General features: G+C 34.3%; 1 protein-coding gene across 3 annotated transcripts in view; it reads right to left on the reverse strand.

Moving 5' to 3' along the window:
• LOC112046576 (protein trachealess) overlaps window positions 1-22,594 on the reverse strand; it is a 262,436-nt gene that overhangs the window by 45,107 nt on the left and 194,735 nt on the right. For all 3 annotated transcript variants that reach the window (XM_052888412.1, XM_052888411.1, XM_024083273.2), the window contains one exon: window positions 12,091-12,326. In XM_052888412.1, coding sequence (XP_052744372.1) covers window positions 12,091-12,326 — 236 coding nt within the window. The remainder of the gene's footprint in view (window positions 1-12,090; window positions 12,327-22,594) is intronic.

Below are 22,594 nucleotides of genomic sequence, written 5' to 3' on the forward strand. Positions count from 1 at the left end.
GAACCGGCGCGCCTAATGAAGAATTACGCCCTTTGTGGTCGAACCCACTCTATAGGCTATTGATTGATTGGCCAAACTTTAACCGACTGTGGAAAAGGAATTGTAAAAATATTTTATTGACGATTTAATATTAACAATTTTTTATTAAGTACTTATCTAAATGAAATTTGAACCTTGAAAGTTTAACAATAAGAATTTTTTAAGTGAATAGATTTGAATTTTACGTGTGAATCGAAATATGCTCATGAATAAGGTTTGAAATTAGACGGGTCCTTAATTATTAACTTCATTTAAACTTATTATTTATATGAAAAACACTGTTGAACGAGTCTCAGCAGACTTACTACGGTATGCAGGTTTCCTTACCATATTTTTCCTTCACCGTTTGAGGCACGTGATACCTATTTAATTTTTTTAAAATGCACATAACTGAAATGTTGGCGATGCATGCCCCGGACCGGATTCGAACCTACGCCGAATCAAAAGCAGAGGTCATATCCACTAGCTAGTTAGCTACTAGTCACGGCTATATCTATTCCATAGAAAATTACTCACGTTAGTTGAAATTTTAAATAATAAAATGTAACTAAATTAGAAATCACTGTAAGTGTAGTGATTACTTATAAATCGTTGCTAAGAATTTAAATATCCACCACTTCGATATTCAACATACCTACGGTGCAATATCGACCACTCTACGAGCATCTATCCGTGTAAAATGGCCACAAAGTGAGTGCGAAATACCGAAAAATCAGGATACCATAATGAATTGTAACTAGCCAATTACATGGGCGGATAACCCTTCAGCCGGCGGCCGGGGTCGAAGCGACCCGATCGATACCAAATAAAAATGGCTACAAAGTACGGAAAATGTTGTACATTCACAACACGTACTGTCAATATAGAATGGCGATGATTGTGATGCACCGACCGAAGGGACAAAAATGGCGATTCGGCTGCGGATTGAAAATAAACGGAAGCTATGGATAGTTTTGTGTTGGCTTTATTATTTATGTAGCGATATATAACTACGCGCCTTGTTTTTACAATACATAGCAGTTGAAAAAAAAATTGGAATAGCATAAAAATATAGACCTATAAGAGGTCAACGTCTAAATAAAGATCCTTTAGTACCCAGTAGGTATAAAACATTATTTAAACTTGTCAAAACGAACCATTACAAAATAAAATTTAACGTACCTACAATACTTATTCAAATATACGCAATAGAACCAAATAACTACACTTTTTACATTATTTACATTATTTAATTTGCATTTTGCATAACTTATTCAATCGACATTTCTAAAATTAAAAAATATTTCTTCGTGTTATTTTAACTAGATTTTTGGCATTTTCTAATGCTATTCCATCAAAAGCTATTCCATGCATGTCACTTAATTAAATAAAGAAATACGTCATTAATTAATAACAAACAAAGCTAATTCACCGTATACAAAACTGTACCCACTCAAGGCGGAGAGTTAATCAAAGACGGATTAGGAAGGGTTAACTTATTGAGTGAGACCAAGGTATTCATGAGTGTATTAAGAGATAAAAGGGGTTTCTTGGGCTTATTTTGAAAGTAATTAAGAGTTTATTTGTGGAATACACCTTAGAGGCCAGGCTATGGCGCGAATTTGTTTCTATACAACTGTCCAAACGTGGAAAATTAAACAAGATCTAATCCATGAAAGCATTATCCTCATCATTATCAGCCAATGGACGTCCACTGAGATAGACTCATATAACTTCCAAACGACATGGTTTTGATTCGCGTACATCCAGCTACTCTACCTAAAGAAGTGCGTCGCTATTCCAGCACCTTGGGACCCGGACGTCCATCGTCTATTGGACCTACATACCCCGCGCATTGACTTCAGGTTCACAGCTCGTTGGTCTATGTAACTTTGATTTTTCAGCGGATTTCCTTATTTCTGATTCGATCACGCAGATGTACCTACTCCAAGGCTCCGAGAATAGCTCACTCCATCGCTCGCTGAATGACTCAGAACCTTTTTTTGAGGCCTCACCTCGGATACGTAAGTCATCGTTCAACATTCGGAATTCGGATTTTAGGAATGTTGAATGAAAAGATGTTGTGGGGTTATCCGTGCGTTGTCCAGGGTTAGATTCGGCATCGAATGAGAGCATTATTTGTTAACCTTTAGGTACCTATTACTGTTTTTTAACGCTAGCGATGTTAAAATAACTGTTCGAGTTTAATAACATTTTAACAAATGTATGTTATCGCCGCGTTGCAACGACTTACGGTACGGACGGCTTCAGCGTGCTCGTGGCGTTCGAGCCGTCTACATCTCTTGTTGTGTAATTCTTTATGGGTTACTTGGGATAGGCGAGGAGAGTGACTTGAGTGGAAAAGGAGAGTGTTTGTTAATAGTCAAAGGTACCTTCAACCCTACACACATCGTTCACAAGTGCGTGACTTCACTCAAGGTCATTCTCTGCCATTCTAGGGTCTTATTTTGGTTACAGTTTGATTTGATAATTAAGTTGTCCTGATAAATGTTGTGAATCAATTTCCTAACCTTTGTTCGACATTAGTTTTCTTATTTTTGTAATCACTTCTGAGTCTGTTAAAATGTATGATCGCTATTAAAAGCTTATTTTCTCTTAACAAATCTAAGACAAAACAACAGATTTGTCGGTAAGAGGAATGGTGTAAATCCAATATTCGGCGCGCGCGGCCGGTGTCGCGGCGCATTTTCCCTTATTTATTGTTATTTTTCTATTTCGCTGGCAGATGTGCCGCGCCATGATTTACGGAGGACGGCGGTATTACTGCTGGGCCGAGAGCTACGCTTGGACCATCGCTACTTTTGAGATATTACACTACAAGGTGCGTTTGTAATTGCTTATAGAAGATCCGTATTAAGAACGACATTCACCTATCTGTTTAACACATTCGCTGCGGCACTGATTTTACTGTACTTTACTCTGGTGCGTTACGAGGTTTTGAGGTGTGGTACGAGGTCGGTCGACCTCGCAACTCTTGAAGATGCTAGGCTTACGAGGTTAATTGACCCCGTACCGCAGTGAACATGTTAATGGATGAAAGTATATAACAAAATTAGGATGTCAAAAAAGATTTGGTGTGTAGTTTGCCTGAAAATCTCCTGGCCAAACTATCATTAATGGTTAATAATAGTTTGGCCAGAAAATTTTTAGGCAACCTACTCGCATGTTATTTTTTAACATACTAAAGATATAAAACACTTTTCATCCATTAAACACATGGGTGAAGGTCGTTTCTTATACGGATCTTACTATTAAGTATTGAAGCTTAACAATCGAGATGTCATTTTGATCGTTATGCTACAAGATGCATTTGTTATTTTTTTCATTAATTAATTTCTACTACAAATAAAAATACAAGTAGGTAAAACATGAATGTATTATGAGTAGTAGATTATAGAAGCCGGCCTTATCTCTTAGTAGTGATATAATTGAGTTGAGAATTTTTAAAAAGTATATTTGGAATTGGTGTCACTCTCCGATTCGTAAAAATGCTTCAATGATTTCTTTAAACAGTATTTTATAAAAGTCTACATTGATAATAATTTATCATAAGTATTTTAAAGGTGGCATAATTTGATTTAATTTTAAACTATCACATAACTTATTACCATTAATTTACACTAAAAAATCAAGAATTAGGTTTAAACTTTAACCTTGACTTAGGTACATTGGAAAAACAAGCCAATAAAGTATCTTCAGTTTGAAACGAAACAAGTCAAAAATCCCAGTAACATACAACATATCCCCACAACCCTATAGGCTATAAATCAAAGGTGCTACCGCGTGGCAATATGGGGAACAGAACATGTGTTTACCACCCAGTTAATTTGTCGAATTTGTCTGCGCGCCTCGCTCGTATTGTATTGAGAAATATTGCCTTTTCTTTGAGTTATGGCAATACATAGCACAAGGTTAATGGTTTACGCAAGTTCATTTGTATTGAAACAAGCGTAGTTTCCGTTCCCGTGTAGTTTCCGTTCTCGTGGTATTATGCAGATTTAATGTTATGTTAAAAACTCGCTGATGATGTAGCTTTAATCGGATTAGTGGTTTGGACGTGAAAGTGTAACAAACAAAGCCTTATTCACATTTGTAATAATAATATAACAATTGTAAACATTGTAAACCGCATTGGGTAAGTAGGTTATGTGTTTTCACATAAGCTCGTATCGTATGTAAAGTATCGCTTATTTCACTAATTTCAATATCGTAATGTGAGATACATTACGTACATGTGCCGTAATATAATATAAAACCTTAATCGTCCGTCTAAAAACGAATGGTACTTTTTTAAATCTTGGCAAAGAGTTTTTATGTCAGAAAAGTGCTCAGCATTTTATGAATAAAATTAACTTTGTGAGATAAAATATAATAAAAACACATTTAATTATTTCATTTTAATAATTTTTACAATAAATGTCAACCATTTACCCGTATCAGAAACACAAAAATATTAATTTACTTTATTAGTAATACTACCTACTGACTGTTTTTGGTGTATTTGCCTAAAAAAAAACGCACGCACTTCGCTAGCTGTGCAAAAATGACAAGCGTATCAAAATGTCACCATAGGGAAAACTGGCAAAGATCTTTCATTTTCAGTAAGTGTGTTCAAAGTGTGTTCAAAGTGTGTTTCCTCACACATGTGCCGTAATATAATATAAAACCTTAATCGTCCGTTTAAAAACGAATGGTACTTTTTTAAATCTTGGCAAAGAGTTTTTATGTTAGAAAAGTGCTCTGCATTTTATGAATAATATTAACTTTGTGAGATAAAATATAATAAAAAAACATTTAATTATTTCATTTTAATAATTTTTACAATAAATGTCAACCATTTACCAGTATCAGAAACACAAAAATATTAATTTACTTTATTAGTAATACTACTAACTGTTTTTGGTGTATTTGCCTAAAAAAAAACGCACGCACTTCGCTAGCTGTGCAAAAATTACAAGCGTATCAAAATGTCACCATAGGGAAAACAGGCAAAGATCATTCATTTTCAGAAAGTGTGTTCAAAGTGTTTTTCCTCGTAAATGTATTATATACATAGGTATAGTACGTACAATGCTAACTAAGTATTTACTAATAACCATGCTAACGTAATAAATCACCACATAATCGTTTAAATCTACGCCAATCACTCAATTATCTCTTTATAAAGCGCCCGACTAATTTGACATCCGCTGACATTTGCGTTAATAAAGTTATCACTCCACCGACCATATTAGGGCATTCGCAGACGATAGCTATCTGTTTTATTAGCAAGAATGCCGTGTTTTTTATCTTTAGGCCATTTGCGGAAAATAAATTCTGCTTACTAATTTTAAATTTAATTTTATATCTTCATTTAAAACTCGTATTTTTAATTAAGTAATAATAAAAAAACTGAGCTTTTTGTGGTATTATTCGAAATACCGCTCGTTTGTTTTCTTTCGAATAGATTAATCTAGAACCTCATCCTTTTTTCAAAGTCGATTAGGAAATTTATAACAATAAATTTATTGTGATGCAAATCTAATATACCTACTAATACCTAAGTATTATTTTAACTAAAAATTTGAATTTAAATTTAAGCTTGAAATTATTTCAATTTAAAAAAAAATATTATGATTTTTATAGACAGATGAAAAGTTATTATATTCATAATCCTACTACTACTACTACTAATATTATAAATGCGAAAGTAAGTCTGTCTGTCTGTCTATCTGTTACCTTTTCACAGCTACAACTCTGAACCGATTTGGATGAAATTTAGCATATAGATAAATTAGACCATGGAGCTGAACATAGGCATACATTTTATCCTAGAAAAATCTATGGCTCTTACGGGATTTGTAAAAAACTAAATTTCTCGAGAACGAAATCGCGGACGTCTACTAGTAAGTATTATAAAGCAAATTTTTCAAATAAATACCCAATAATAAAAATATAAGTAGATAACATCGGCGTCTTTATGACATCGTTTAATCCAATCATGGTGTTGTTTGTACCGAGTGACTCAACCATAATGTTTTATTGCGTAGCGCTAAATGGGTTATACTGATATGCCTTCAATAAACGCAAAGGCATATAATATTATGTGTTTAAGAAAAACATACTTCTCCATAAAGGCATGTATGTATGCATTAGAAGCATAGAAGTGCAGCTACTTCTCGGATGATGTGAATTGGATGGATGATGATGGCTGGACACACAGGATGGTGTATGTTTACAAAGTACTAAAAATTTGTTTTTTTTTTTCATTTAAATATGATTATCATCATTATCATTTAAAGTCATTAAAGCCAGTCCCATTTCTGACGCTGAAAATCTCAATTTCATTATACACTTCTACGTATATTTCTTAGTGTAAATCTTATAATCAACAAGTAAATATGAAATTTATTTCATTTAAAAAATCGAAAACGCGACCGCATTATAATAAATTTTACTTCCACTATCGTATTACATAGTATAAAGTCTATAGTCTATAACAATGGAGACTCAAGTAAAAACCACCTAATAATTAGCAATTAAATGGAGAAGAAGATAAGGACTTCCCGACCAGAAAAGAGAATGTTCCAAAAACGTCACACTCTCAAAACGCAGCAGTGATAACCAATTAAACAGGCCAGACAAAATCGTCAAACGAACCCCCAAACGATTTGAATAACCAAGTCACGTTCGCCAAATAAGCAACACTAACAAGCGGTATATCGTTTGCACTGATTGTTAATTGATTAGATTAAAAATTTTGGCCCAATTCACGGCGTATTGTTACTGGGGAGGTAGGGCCGGAATAATTAGATATAAAAGCGGTGTCTTTTACAATTTCAATGTTGACAGATGCGTTTGATAGGCTATCTTGTTATATTCTTTAGTAAATTTTTTATAGCTCTGTTAGTTCAGGACCGTAGTACGGCTATGAATTTTATTGTCAAGTAGAGAAGGATTGCCAGTGAAAATACCGGCACAATAGCTTTAACACTATCTTAGATTGTCGGAAGCAAAGTACCTGCTTGTTTTTAGAATTTACAGTCTCCGCAGATGGTTCACCTGATGTTAAGTATACAATTATCGCCTATAAACAGAACAACACTTCGCATGGTAATAAAATAACACGTTATAAAAAGTGCCGCCCTGTGTTCATCAATCTGAGATTGAGAGAAAAGCAATGTTTTTCTCTACCGCTACTAAACTAACGTTAATTGTGCTTTCCAAGATGATAATATTCTGCTTTAGACGATTCTTCTTCTTGACGTTGAGTTAGCTTTTATATACATAAAATAAATTGTAATCTATTTTTAATTGTATTGTTTTGTTCAATAGATACTGCCTATTCATATTAAATGTAAATGAGTAAAGTTAAAAAGTGTTCCAGGTTTGTTTTTTCTTGTCGTTGCCATTATTCATATTCTGAGACTAATCCAAGGTTTTAAATAGTTTTTGGAACGATTTTTTGTCTGACATCTATTGTGTTTTGGTATAGGCATTTGTTTATTAGATGTTTTTTCTTCATTCAAGTATCTTACAACATTCGTTATGTTGATCGTATTTATATCTTTATCAGTTAAAGGCATTTAAAATATTATTTATTTTGATCACATATATTTAATAGTTAAATTCATTCATATAAAGAGGAAGTGTGTTCGATTTTATGAATGTAATAAAACGTTTACCAATAAAGTTAATATAAACTATACAAAGGATACCTAGGTATGCAAAACAAATGAGTACATATAAAATGCTAATTTGTATCCTAGATATTTAATGGTGTTATAAAAGCGTCGTAAAATACTTCAAGTATAATAATATACATACTTCACGGTATAGACTATTAGGTAGATATACAAGTAGGTAGGTACATCTGAAGGTAGGGGAGCCTGGTATGTTAAAATTGCAGTTACTAAAGCGTCATAGGAATCGATTACATTTGGTATATTAGATGATAAAAAGAATAAATGGTTACATACTATTTCCGACGTCTGTGGTAAGGAAAAAAACTACAGACTTTAAAGGCAATTTTTATTACTTCGGCTTACTGAAATCATCAGAAAACATGAGTGATTATTCAGGAGATTAGTTCATTTAAAATAAGGAAAAACATAACTGCGCTCGTGGCTCAATATAACAGAAATATAAGGGTTTTATTTTATAACTTTAGAACCCTCCCATTCCTTTACGTTAAGCTCAAATCGTCAGATTTTGGAAATGCACACCAAAGATTACACACACCTTTTAGCTATCAACTATCCTACCTTATCTTAATCTGACGTGCTGGTTTAGTATTTTTGAACTATTTTTTTTTTGGGTACCCTAAACGTACCCACCAATATAAAGGACTCATACTTGGTGGAGGTACTAAACAACGTGTAAGGCATACTCCTTTATCTGGTTCATCTGGCGCGCTTGAGTAAATGCAAAAATCCGTTGTTCGGCTCCTCTACTACAAGAACAATATAAAACGAAGGCACAAATCGTATAAATCTCACAGGTGACATTTACTTACAAATCGACGCACTTTTTCAAAGTACCCTCACTTTATAGCCTACGTGAGCATATTGGAAACTGTACGCCGTGTAGTACCCTAAAAACCATTTTGCTACACAATTTTGACACCCCTAAATGGGTATGTTTTATTGTCGAATATTTTTATTTTAATACCGCTATAGACTATGGGTGGGTTTGAAAATTGAGTTAAAATGACAGTGGCATACGTAGTGATTCGCTCCGCGGTCGCATTAAGCGTATTAGGGGCCAAAATTGGATTTGTCGTGGGGCGGTATGTTGGTACACTTGTAACTAAATTTTGGAGATGTTAAAAAACTGTACCTACCTGTATATCTTCCATTCTATATTTGAATTAAGCAATTCATTTCCAATGTACTTAGGTGGATGAACATAACGATTACATGGATTGTTTAAATACATGTGAATGCCTCAAATTGACTAAAAGGTTCTGAATAATTTGCATTTGTTTTGCTATGAAAATAAATTCACTTCCTCCTCCTCCTTCCTCTCTCCAGGTTCCTCTTATATAACTGTACCTATTTGCAAAAAAAAAATTGAACCTACATTTACAGTGGATTACAGTTTTATCCTGGAAATTATTGATGCTAGGCTAAGGTAGGTTACATATATTTTTATTGAATGTAATTGTAATGAAAGTACATAAAAAATCCCAACTTGTACAACTTGGAGAAATTTTTGGCATGAATTTCTATTATAATTAAAATTAATTCCTAATTATATTCAAGTTAATAGTATTTTGTAGAACAAGGACCTTGATGAGACCTAACCTAACCTAACATACTAAAATAAGGAAACTACGTAAATTCACAACATTTTATCATATATAATTTATCAAAAAAAGACACCTACCTACCTACACAATAAACGTAAACAAAAAAAAATAAAACAAACATTCGCAGCGCATTCGACAATCAAGCACATGTGACACGTTTGCAGAGGAAAGCAAACGTTCGTATTTTTTCCCAATAGCTGTATAGGTAATTTATTTATTTGAAGTATTGCGGTGAATCAGTGTCCCCAAGGCGTCTTTATTTGCGTGCACGCTTCGCTTGACAATGTTTGTGATTTAGTCCGCGCCTCTATTTTTTTGTTAGAGAATAAAAAAAGATTTGCGAATTGTTTTTTGACCGATTGTGCCATATTTGTCATGCTATTATTTTACTCATTCGGATTACTAGCAATTTTTTGTATACAAAAAAATCCTAATAATAATTTACAATACATAATAGGTACTTATTTTGTAAAAAAAATAACAAAATAATATAAAAATCCATTATTTATCTATACATATAAAGCGTTAACTTTTAAATTTTATAATTTTAATTATTCTCATTATTTTAATCAATTTTATTATTCAAATATAATTAATACCTATCCATTAATAGTTATAGATGTTATAAATGCAGAACAACCACCAGTGTATATAATTAATGGTATTCTAGCCACCTTTCCAGGTGGGCAAGATTTGTATAGTTATATAAATTAGCTTAGCTCGTATTGTATTCATTATCAAAAAAGTCTATATTATTTGTTTTCAAGCTGTTGCATAGTTTTTATCGCGGGCTTTGAGAGCGGCGACCGATTCAAGAAATTCCGTAACGAAAATAAACTGAACACCCACGCTGTGCATCAAGTTAACACATTTTGACAATAATTTTTCATTTTTTAATTAATATTAATTTATATTTTTCATTCAACCTTGTAATATATGTTGAATATATATTCTATTCTATAGTATTATTATCGTATTTTAAACTTGGATAAGTGGAAATCTTAAAATAAACTTGATATTTTGTATAATGGTGAACATGATTTTTATAGTTTGTGAGAGCCTTTATTTTGCGTTTGCGCACCATTTCGTGATTTTAACATTTATCCATATTTTTTATAGAAACATTTTCTGTCGGGTCTAGGTGTTACCGTTGCTCGTCGTCGTCGTTATCAACTCATATTCGGCTCACTGCTGAGTTTAAGTCTCCTCTCAGGATGAGAGAGGTTAGGCCAATAGTCCACCACGCTGGACCAATGCAGATTGGCAGACTTCACACACGCAGAGAATTAAGTAAAAATCCTCTGGTATGCAGGTTAGTATGGTATGCTGGTCACGATGTTTTCCTTCACCGTTTGAGACACGTGATATTTAATTTCATAAATTGTACACAACTGCAAGTTGGAGGTGCATGCCCCGGACCGGATTCGAACCACACCCTCCGGAATCGGAGGCAGAGATCATAACCACTGGGCTATCACGGCTCATATGGGCACAGGAATTAGGTAAGTTTAAACTCTGTGCAATAGGTAGGTACAACTATTTTGCCTTAAAACCAACAAAGTGTAAACGTAGTTAAGCCTGCCAGCCGTAACTCGGTTAGTGCCGACAATGACTTGACGAAGGCAAATCAGATTTGGGAACCCTCCAGTTATTTTAAAGCCACTCACTCACTTTGCATAGTTGTGTAGGGTGCGCTTTTTCCGGAAATATTTTGTCATTTTATTTTATATATAAATAAATTATTTAGGTATTGTTTGCAATTTGTGCTTGAATAACCTAACCTAACCTCGTCGTCATCAACCCATATTCGGCTCACTACTGAGCTCGAGTCTCCTCTCAGAATGAGAGGGGTAAGGCCAATAGTCCACCACGCTGGCCCAATGCGGATTGGCAGACTTCACACTCGCAGAGAATTAAGATAATTCTCTGGTAATTTTAATTTCTTAAAATGCACACAACTGAAAAGTTGGAGGAGCATGCCCCGGACCGGATTCGAACCCACACCCTCCGGAATCGGAGGCAGAAGTCATATCCACTGGGCTATCACGGCTCTAACTTAACCTAACCTAACCTAACCTAAGTAAATCCCAATTATGTTGCTTTTGGAAACCGGTATAAAAATATACATATCTATGTAATTTTTTTAAGTAGACCGAAACATCGGTGCTCAAAGCTCTGAGTAGGTATGCCGAGATGTTATTCTGCCTTCTACCTCCTTGATTTTACCATTTCACTTGAGACCTAACTAGAATACATAATACACTTAACATGACCCTAAGCGATCTGCATAATTTTTGGAGTTTACTCCTTAAGAATCAATTTTTCATATATATCCAGTATGAAAAAAAATAGGGCAGTAAAATTCGATGAACGAATGACAGCGTTACGTTTTTGTGCGCAATACTGCGCACCGTTCACCGTATGCTACCTAGCACGCCCATACGCATGAGCACGCTGTTGGCGGACGCGCAAGCCGCGGCCTGCTGCTCCTAGGTTGCGCACCTTTCACTTTTCAGGCGTGGGAATTGAGACGTTCATAGTGTATGCTGCGGGGCAACATACACCTATTTAGACAGTCGATCTGAAAGAGTAACCTCCATTTGTGCGTCGGAGCTGACACGATGGCTCTTGAAAGTCTTTTTGAGTTCTATTTTCTCCGTTTTTGACCATAGATTACTATGAACAGTGACTTCTCTTAATTTTATGTAGCAATCTATTGGTTACAGCTATTAAGTAATCTAACTAAGTGTGATTAATCTTACCTTTTAAAGCTTTACTAGAGGGTAGATCTCGACTCCACGGCGGGTCGCCATGGTTGGCGAAGTCTCTTAGTTTGAGGTAGCTTATGGTCAGCCTTATGATCGAAGCCTTATCCAGCTGGCTGGTAATAGCGGCCGGTAAGGGCAACATCTTCGCTAGCTCGTAGAACTCGTAGTTCTCTTTCCCACGCCGAGATCTGGCCGCGTCTCTACTTTTCTCTTTCCGTAGCTCGAGGATGCTGTAATGGAAAAATTACGATTATATTTCTATGGGGGTAGGTTAAGATGTTTTCTAATGACTAGTTAACCATGTTTTTGCTATTGTGGAAGAGGCTGGAATGGACAGAGCTTCGGAATTCTTTTTTAAAGATAAAAGTTCGTCAGCTCATGGTTCCCATAAATAGACGTATACCTACGTCTATTTATGGGTAGGTCAATTTTAGAATTGGACTTTGGTTGCTGTAAGAGGTAATTTCCCACCTCCCACCAGCCAAAAAAATTTACATCTTACTTCGCTCTTCTGTATTAGATTATCTACATTCTAGATAGACGTTCTTATTTTCATTAGATATCTTTGCTACGTATAGTGTTGTGTTAAAAATCGTATATCAGGCGGGAGTGGCCCCTCCCTCGCCCCTCCCCCGGGCGGAGTCGCTAATGACTTTGTTTTAAGCGATGCTCTTAACAACCCACCGCCACCTGCCTACTGACCTACTTATACGTTGATTATATGTTGTTTATTGATCGACGGAAGATTTTATTCTATTACCTACCTAACCCGTAACTGTGTGCTAGTTGTTTAACAACTTTTTATTTTTTAGTATGGTATTTTGTACCCCGACGTCCGAAGGAGGGTTATGTTTTATATTTGAGGGATCACAATATTATAAGATATTATTAGAATCGTCTCAGTTGTATCGGCATTATATTATCAGGGTGTATTTAATGGCTTTCTGTAGAGCTTGATTTTTCATTTTACCTGGATTTTTTAAATTTTTATTTTGCAGGATGTGAAGCTTTAACCCACTACGCTACCCATTATTAGCGGGCTTATGGTAATAATGTTGTTGAGTCTGTACCATCACTAAATATGTGATAACTGAACTGCGCGATACACAGGTCAACAATACTAACTGCCTAAAATATAAATCAATATTTCATTGCACGATCCAGGACGCGGACCTAGAACTTCACCATCCTAGTTACACATGCTGACCACGGGACCAAGAAGGGCAAAAAATTCCATTTTAGGAATCAGTGGTGCATATACCAGTAGGATTAGTGGGCTGGAGCCTAGGGCGGCAGATTTTAGAAGGCGGCAAATTTGACCCAAAGAACTTTTCTTCTACAGAAATAACTTAAATGTATCTAACAATAATTTTACTATTTAAGTCCTGTACATTAGGACGTACAGGAGTAAAATAATATTATACCGTAAAATAATAAAATTATCGTTAGATACATTTAAGTTATTTCTGTAGAAGAAAAGTTCTTTGGGTCAAATTGTCAATTGTCTGAAATTGTGTCAATAAAATTGCAAGTTTAAAAAAAAAAATAAAAATCAAAAATCATTTATTTCAAGTAGGCTCAGTTTACAAGCACTTTTGACACGTCAGTTGACTATTTGTAAAGATTCTACCACCGGTTCGGAAGGCAGGTTCTGCTGAGAAGATACCGGCAAGAAACTCAACAGTTGCTCTTTTGAAAAAGTCATACAGTATTATAATTTACAATTGATAACAATTACTGTTTACATTTCTTATAGTTTTACTTCCTGTGTGAAGGTGGAAGCTGATCCAACGGGCTCCAAGCATCTTTATCATTAAGGAACTCATTAATGTTGTAGTACGCTCGACTAAGTAAATGTTTTTTAACACATTGCTTAAAGCTATGCATTGGCATGTCCATCCATTAATATTTTTGTATTGGATTGTATGGGTACAATCCTATACAAAAATATTAAAAATTGTATTCAAATTTTACATCATTATTGTATTTAAATAATATTTATTTTTATTGACACAATTTCAGACAATTGTATTGATTGCGAACTAGGACACCTATCGAATTTTAGAGCTCAGTAGGGGTTGCAAAAATTCAATAGCCTGCTGGCGGCAAATTTGCAAATCCGCCACTGATAGGAATCCTACTAATATAACTTGGCTTAAGTTGGAACTTCACCAAGAATCGCCCACGTAAGTTGGTACTTATTACTAATGGACTCTATATATTTATATCTACTTGTCTTTAACCAATCAGATACTCTATATATTTTATAAACATGAAGGTAGGTATAGGTATGTGGTGCGTGAACAACTTCGTTAGAGAAGTCGTCAAAATTTCAGCTGTTGTCAGGAAAACAGGCAGTTTCCGATGACCTTACTCAGGTGACAATAAACCAGCGCCCCTCGGGACGGCAAGTGATCACGCTCCGTCGTAAACTAAGCCCATCTACCCGCGCACTCAGCACTGCTTTAACACCACCTACTAAACTGCGACACTTCGATAAATGGACACCCTGCTATTAAATGCTTTTTCGATAAATTATTTTATCATATAAATACCTACGTATAATCTTTTTAACATAAAAATTGAGCCGACTTCAAAGACATATTTCAGTTATTTTGACTTTAACACAAAATTACTAAACCGATTTTCATGAAAATGAAATGGGACCAATCAGCAAATATATATCTAGGTACTCTTTCAAACTAAAAAAGAATTTTCAAATTTTGTTATTAAATGACGAAATTATGCGGTAAAAAACATCAAAAAAATGTAATGCAGAGATAGGTAGGTATTGTTTTCAAGTTTCATCAAAAATATTTATACGTAGATTGTAATTCTAGTTTTGTATAGATATCTCTGGGGGGATTTGTTACTTTTTAGGTACTAAATCGTAGCCATCTGATAATATCTCAAATTCACATAAGAACAAACGTGCGATTTAAGGTAAGTTAGGTAAGTTAGTTTTTCATTTTTATTTTACCCCCAGAACCATCAAGAATTAAAAGTAGGTTTTGCTTTTACAACATTATTAGAAGACAACAAAAATATTTTTATTGTTTATTGAAAAAAGAAGCTATTTCCAACCAAGTGGAAGAAAAGGACATTCGAATCAAAAGCACCAATAAAATTTTGATAACAATACGCTTATCACAAAAGTAACTGCAGTTCAGGGACTAATAATTCTTTTAAAATAAAGAAAATCTGACCCTTTAAACGGTTGAAGATCGAATTTACCGATAACCATACAAAATAGCTAATGTATAAAACAACCGGCCCTTTGAGCTTGATTTAATGTTTCTCGGGGGTCAGTTTTGACCCAATACGGCATTAAATTGTTTAAAATAACTTTATAGCGGACGAGGGTTGACCGCCCCAGGCCATTACGTAATATCTTGAGTCGTTTTGAATTTAGCGCAATTGCTTGCAATGTTCTTATATTGTAACATTCCTATTCTATTTTTGTTATTTCTAGGTACCTACTTACCTATTCCTATTACCTTAGAGCAGAGAAAATCTATGTGGTGTGTATCCATTTGTGGAATTGCCTGTGGAATATTGATTCCAGACAAAATTAGATTTAAAAATGTTTTTATTAAACTACAAGTTAATTCTTGAGCACTAATTGGTCCGTTTTTAAGAGATGCAGGAATTAAAACCTTGAACTAAAAAGAGGTTAAACTTTATCAATTTCGTGGCAAAATAATAATACTAGAATCCATCTTTATAACACTTAATCCCGACCATTATCGATTTATTACACCAATCACCAATACCCATTGGAGCACAACAAAGAAAATCAATGTTTAGACTCAGGGCTATTCAAGCAGAAAATACTCCAAAGTTCCCAGGCGCGGTCTCAAAGACCCACAACAAGAGATTACGGCCCGGAATACACTCCCATCATTTGAACGGTTAATCGATGATCTCGACCTTTGATGCCAACCCTTTAAAGGTGACAGATGACAATAAAGTACCCAGACACTTAGTTTCTTACTTCCGCTACCCGATAGCTTAATCTGTAAATAATAAAGTGCGATTTGTACTATAAAAGATTGCGGTCTGTTGGTAACTTATTAAAAAGGGATTATGTTACGAAAGTTCGCAGGTTCGTACGCATATTTACGCCAGAATATAAGAAATAGACATACTTATTAATGACAGTAAACGAGATTTTTTAAATTGGCATTTTTCTTGTACCTTGTCTAAATTTCACTCCAAAAATCAGTTTAAAAATATAATTTATATAATTATAGAATATCAGCGAAATGTCAAAACACAAGCAATTAAAAAAATGTATTGTTGTGTTTGTTAGATAAATGCTTTTATTCCTAAATGAATTATAATTAATTGTGAAGATAATTATTAGACTAGAGATTAAACTCGATATGTTATTTGTATTTTATTTTTATATACTAATTTAATTTAATTTTTTTTTTAATTTGCATGCCAGTGATGGTCGAGTCCGTTGATCCGTTGTATATTTTGATGTATTCAGCAAATAAAGAATTTGAATTTAGATAAGCACATTATAAGAGTAGACATTCTGACGAAATAGGATATTAAAATTTGTCTATAATTTATTTATCCTTTTTTTGAATTGCGGGACATTTGAGTGTCAAGTGAGTCTCAAGAATCACTGCCTCCTGTATTCGACTCTTGATCCAACAGTTAAGCGAAAGCTTCTTAAGGTGTTGATCGAAGCTTTTCGCTGTAAGACCATTAACTGAAACAACTATCGAAACAATAATAGTTAACTCAACATTCCACATGGCGGTAATCTCGTTAGCAAGGTCCAAGTATTTTGATACTTTTTCCTTTTCGACTTTAACCAGATTATCGTCATGTGGAACAGTAATATCAACAATCATTGCACGGCCCACCGACTCATCATCTTGCACTATATCAGGTCTATTGTCAACAATATACTTGTCAGTAATAATCGAACGGCCCCAGCAGAGCAATACATTGCTATTTTCAAGAACTGAAGCTGGGTGATTTTTAACTTTACAATAAGTAATCTATACTTATGTCTGATATCTACAATTATTTCTCCCTGCGTAGTAACACAAATGTAATCATACTCTGACACCTTCGTCAAACTATGCAAGCAAGTCCCCGGGGACAACTAATTCGTACCCGGGCGCAACTCAATTTGTCCCGGGCACATTAGCCTTAACTACTGCGACACGGTTGCGTACCGGACTTTTTATGACCGGGTTCGATTTCTGCGTGCCCCGGCTTTTTTACTATTTCAATTTACGCGTCAAACTTCCTGGCTAAATGTATTTTTTACTCTTTTATCATTCGCATAAGATAAGATTTCCTTTCTTCCCGTTTTGTGAGTTATGACCTTTTTCTTTGAAGCTGAACTAATCAACGCTGACCGACGCGTTTGGAATCGGATAGTCAATTTTGGACTTTATGTCTGAAGTTTTGGAGTTGATTTTTGTGTGCAGGTTTGGTGAGTTTAGAGGGGTCAAGACGTTAGTGCCGTATTGTGGGTTCGATTCCCAGGTGTACAGGGCGTAGAGACACGTACGTGAACACTTAAAGACAGACACTTCTAAGATGAAGGGAGGACGTCATAAAAATAGGACGGAAGGCATTGGAGTGGTCTTCAGTCTAAGTAGAATTTATGGGAAACAGGTAGAAGGTATAAGAGCAAAATTATGTTCCTTGTAATATTATTTTCTTTACGCCTGAATAAAAAATTAGACGTACAATTCTATGTTAGCAATGTCATATATTCAATAGATTTTTGTAATTCACGGAATATATATAAATACAAAACCTCAATAGTTCTACGACTAATGAACTGGATTCAACAATAGGCCATGGGTTCTATTCCCGCCCATTGGACTATTAGCATACCCACTCATACTCATATAGTCTTCATAGGAAGGAAAGGTTCGTTTTTTTATTTAATGATATGTTATTAAAAACATACAATTGTGCTACAGAATAAATTAAAAAAATCAACAAAGCCTAGTGGGTCATCTCTCGTCTGGTAATATTCATGGACAGTGATAATCACTTGACATTATAAGAACAGATTTTTCGCTTACCCGCAATTTCTGTAGGAAAATGTATTAAAATTACTGGAATCTCTTTATTAGGTCCAAACATTCCTAGTAAACATTTCGTGATATATTTGGAAGCAAAAATAGTTCGTATTAACATGTCATCGGGTATATTTATGCATATACCTACATATTTTAGGGTTATGATATTAATCAACTGATCAATAGTTCGCAATTTATATTTAAAAAGGTTACTGTAGTCTGGAATGCGTCAATGTAGGCATTTGAATTTTTCCAAGTGACCGTGGGTCTCAAAGACCCCAGGGAGTGGACGGTTGACTAAACTCCGGGGGCTCGAATGTCCGCGCTTTTAAAGAAAACTAGCCGACCCTTAAGTGTATGGGGTGTGAATTTCCCTTTGAAAAGTTTCACTCCGTTTAACTCTATTACCAACTGCTTGTACTTTGTAGCGGAATTTTTCTTTGGCGACCTTTTTTTTACAATGAAATAAAAAAGTAACGTTCAAAAGCGTAGGTTCTTTTTAGTTTACTTTTATTAGCTTTAAAATAAAAAAGTGACCTAACTTCTAATGGTTTTTTACATTGTCACTTTTTTTACACAAGCTTTAATTTTCTCGTCAGTCAGAATATGATCACTCTATAAAAGTTTTATTGGCCTCTTTTAAACAATGTACCTTAAAGCTATAGTTTAGCGGTAACCCACAACTTTGTCAGCGTGGAAATCCTGAACCATGATTTTTTTTTTATAAACGTCGTTCTTGAATCATTTTTCTATTTATTAGACATTATTAAAACCCGCTGCTTAGTTAATAGATATTATAAATTCGGCCGAGCACCACAAGATGTCATGAAATAGACACTACATTATTATATTTGGGCAAATCACTTGATTTCGCACCAAACACGCCTTAATTCAAATATTTAAAATCCCGCTGAATGTCTCACGACAGATTGCAGGAATAATGACAGACTAAATATAAAAAAAAAGTTATGATCTCTGCCTCTGATTCCGAAGGGTGTAAGTCCGAATCCAGTCCGGGGTATGCACCTCCAACTTTTCAGTTTTGTGGATTTTAAGAAGTTAAATATCACGTGTCTCAAACGGTGAAAGAAAAACACCGTAAGACTTGAGAATTGTCTTAATTCTCTACGTGTTATGTGTGAAGTCTGCTTATCCGCATTGGGCCAGCGTGGTAGACTATTTGGCCCCAATTCTGATATTCGAGCTCAGCAGTGAGCCGAATATTGGTTGATAATGATAATGAATACCTACCTATCGCGATCGCAATCGCTGACGTCAATTAGTTTCAAATATATTTAAAAGAAAGTAAAAACTCCTCCGTCTGTATACGTACAGAAGTCTAGCAATAGGTATTCATCGGTTGGTAGCGACTTTAAAAATAGGTTATTTATCTTCTCGTATTACCTGCTTATAACCCCATAAGTATCGCCATTGTGGTAATATTAAAAATGATATAACAGACTATTAAGGTGCCCCATTGATGTGAAGTGGGCATTTTGTCGTAACCACTTTATGGTGACAATATGACATGTCATATTTGTCAGAGTGATTTTCTCACCGCACTTAAGACTTTTGTAGGGGTTGCTTTTGATATTTTATTAATACTTCATTTCTTTACAGTGAAATAAAATGTACAGTACTTACATTAAAAACTTTGATTATATTTAAAGGGTACCTTTTGACTAGCCTAAAGTAAAAGTATTAGGATGGCGCAAGCACTAAGTATACTCCGCGCCACGAAGCACTAATGTCTTAAAGCCGCTCATTGTCAGTTGGTAATGGCGGTCTTATTGTCATTTGTGTAAGGCGCTGTCAATTTTAGTTCAGGTCTAGCCGTGGGACTTCTTTCGTGGCGCGGAGATTTTATACTTTTACTGCACACTGCTGACACTGCTTATTGGTAAATACTAAATAGTACCACAAGTGCAGTGCACAATTTTAAAACATCTATAAAAATTGAAAATATATTGATATCTTTTTTTGTATAGTAAGTATTTCTAAATACATTTAAAAACTATCTACCTATATTTTGAATGATTTCGCAGAATTTAATTCGTTTAAAAATATCATTTCTTAACACTAAACCTGGAATAATAATTTTGTACCACAGACTATTTTGAAACTAAGTAGGTATGAATACTAGGTAGGTATTCGATTTGTGATCTATGGATTCGATGTGCATATAGTCACTTCTCAGCGTTCAGTTGAACTTACAATAAACAGGAATCCGAATTAATAAATCGGTGTATTTGAATAGGAGTAAATACTAAATAAAAATATCTATTAATATTGAAATAAATATATTTAAAAAAAAACTCAGTAAGTATAACTCTTGTGCATTAACTTGACACCTGGCTTTCAAACACAGAACAAACATCATTCGAACCATGGTGTCAAGTACCCTATAGGTAATGATTATTCTTGGTATTTCTTCTCTCTTGTTTGTTAATTATTTTTGTTCTTAAATATTGTATTATGTTATAAGTGCACAGTAAAACCAACTGTTGTTTGTGTTGCACTATGGTTAGGCTTAATTGAAATGTGTTTTTTGTAGAATAATAAAAAAATAAAAAAATGTGAATTCGCATTACATGTAAGTACGTATTACATATTCAAGACGATATTATGTTACCAGCTAAGACTCTAATCAAAGACTTCGTAAACCGAAGCCATGCGTATCACTGGACCAACGACATACATCGAAGAAGATCATGATCAATGAACCTATAATGAAAATGTTCTCCCATATCCACATAATACCAACATTATTAAACTGGGCCCGTATTAGCTAAACGATCTAACGCGCGAATATTTATTCGAAGGGCACTATTTTGGGGGGTGACTAACTATTTGACATCGGAAATGAAAATGTCATCGGCTTATTACGGCTCGTGATTATTGATACAGCCAATGATTATATTCACAGATAAATAATATCTTATTTAATCTGTGAATGTAGTGTGCGATGGACTTTATGATTCTCCAAAGAGTTCTTAATGGTTTTAAGGTCTGCCTTTATAAACAATGTTTAATCAGCTAGGTTAGAGTTTTCAATTCGTTTATTGTATAGATCTTAGATGGAAGATCCTAGGGACTGTATGAAAAATAATAACAAATGTAGGTATAATATTAAGAAATTTCCATTAAAATCGGGAAAAACAGTTTCTATTACGTAGGTACGAGTAAATATCTGCTTATTTATTATCTAGAGTGTACGAGCAAATATCTGCTCATATTATCTACGGGTGTTTCTATTACTGATTTTATTTAATATAACGATCGTTAACATTTCAATGTAAAGTTTAGTAAAAATAAAAACTTAAAAATGAAAGTGTGATTATTTTTCACCACTACAGTTAAGGGTTAATTATAATAAATAAAAAAATAATAATGTGGGCAAATGTTAGGTGTCCAAATTCTATTTTTGAAAATATGAAGTAGGTAGGTCAAGGTATAAAAATTCTAAAAGTCGTCTCAATATCAACATACGGCAGTGTAATATGCGCGTGAATTAAAGTTTGAAGACAAAGGTCACAAAAATCGATTTTTTGCAAATATTTCATTTCCTTTGTGGTTTCCGCTATATTTTTTTTATACGTTGAATCGTTTCAAGATAGAGAGCGGAGAACGCGTGGTTTGAGAGAGCATTTTGAAATAATGTCTACAATATTGATGAAAAATTATAATATAGGTACAAATAGAAAAAACCCAAAGGAAATGAGGTATTTGCAAAAAAATCGATTATTGTGACTTTTGTCCTCAAATTTTAATAGACGCGGAGATCCTACCATATGTAGGTTTTGAGACAACTTTTAGCCCTTATTCGCACGAAGGTTTTTTTAACGGACGTTAAAAAAGTGTTCAAATACAAAAAATGCATTCACAAATCACACGTTAGCGTTTTTAAAACACGACTCTTTTTTTCGAGCAGTGTTGCATTTTCAATTTTGGGCTTTGAAAATACGCCTTTATTCTTACCCTATATTTTAAGGTCCGTTAAAAAACTCTCGTGCGAATGGGAGCTTAGAATGTCCAAATACAAGTTTATACAGATATTCAGCTGGGTATCTCAAATTCCGAGATTCCTACCTAATTTTGCCTAAGATCATTGGATCAAAATAGAATTGGATATCAAGGTTCATAAATTTATAATGAGCGACGCCATATTTGATTGCTTACACCATTATCCGTGTTCTTAAGGTAATAAGCACATAGTAATGACGTGCAATGCACATAATAATATTTGACATGGAATTCCGATTTAGTCATACAAAGGTATACAATTTGTGTCGTAATTTTAGGCAATTGCTAATCAAGATCCTTGTATTACTCATAGTCTATTGTCATGGTTAAGAATGAGGGAAATATGGTTGATTTATTAAAATTTATGGTTTTATTTTCCTCCTATTAATGTATGACGATTTTGCGGTAAGACA

Source organism: Bicyclus anynana, chromosome 22 (assembly GCF_947172395.1).
Source record: "Bicyclus anynana chromosome 22, ilBicAnyn1.1, whole genome shotgun sequence".
NCBI classification, from domain to species: domain Eukaryota; kingdom Metazoa; phylum Arthropoda; class Insecta; order Lepidoptera; family Nymphalidae; genus Bicyclus; species Bicyclus anynana.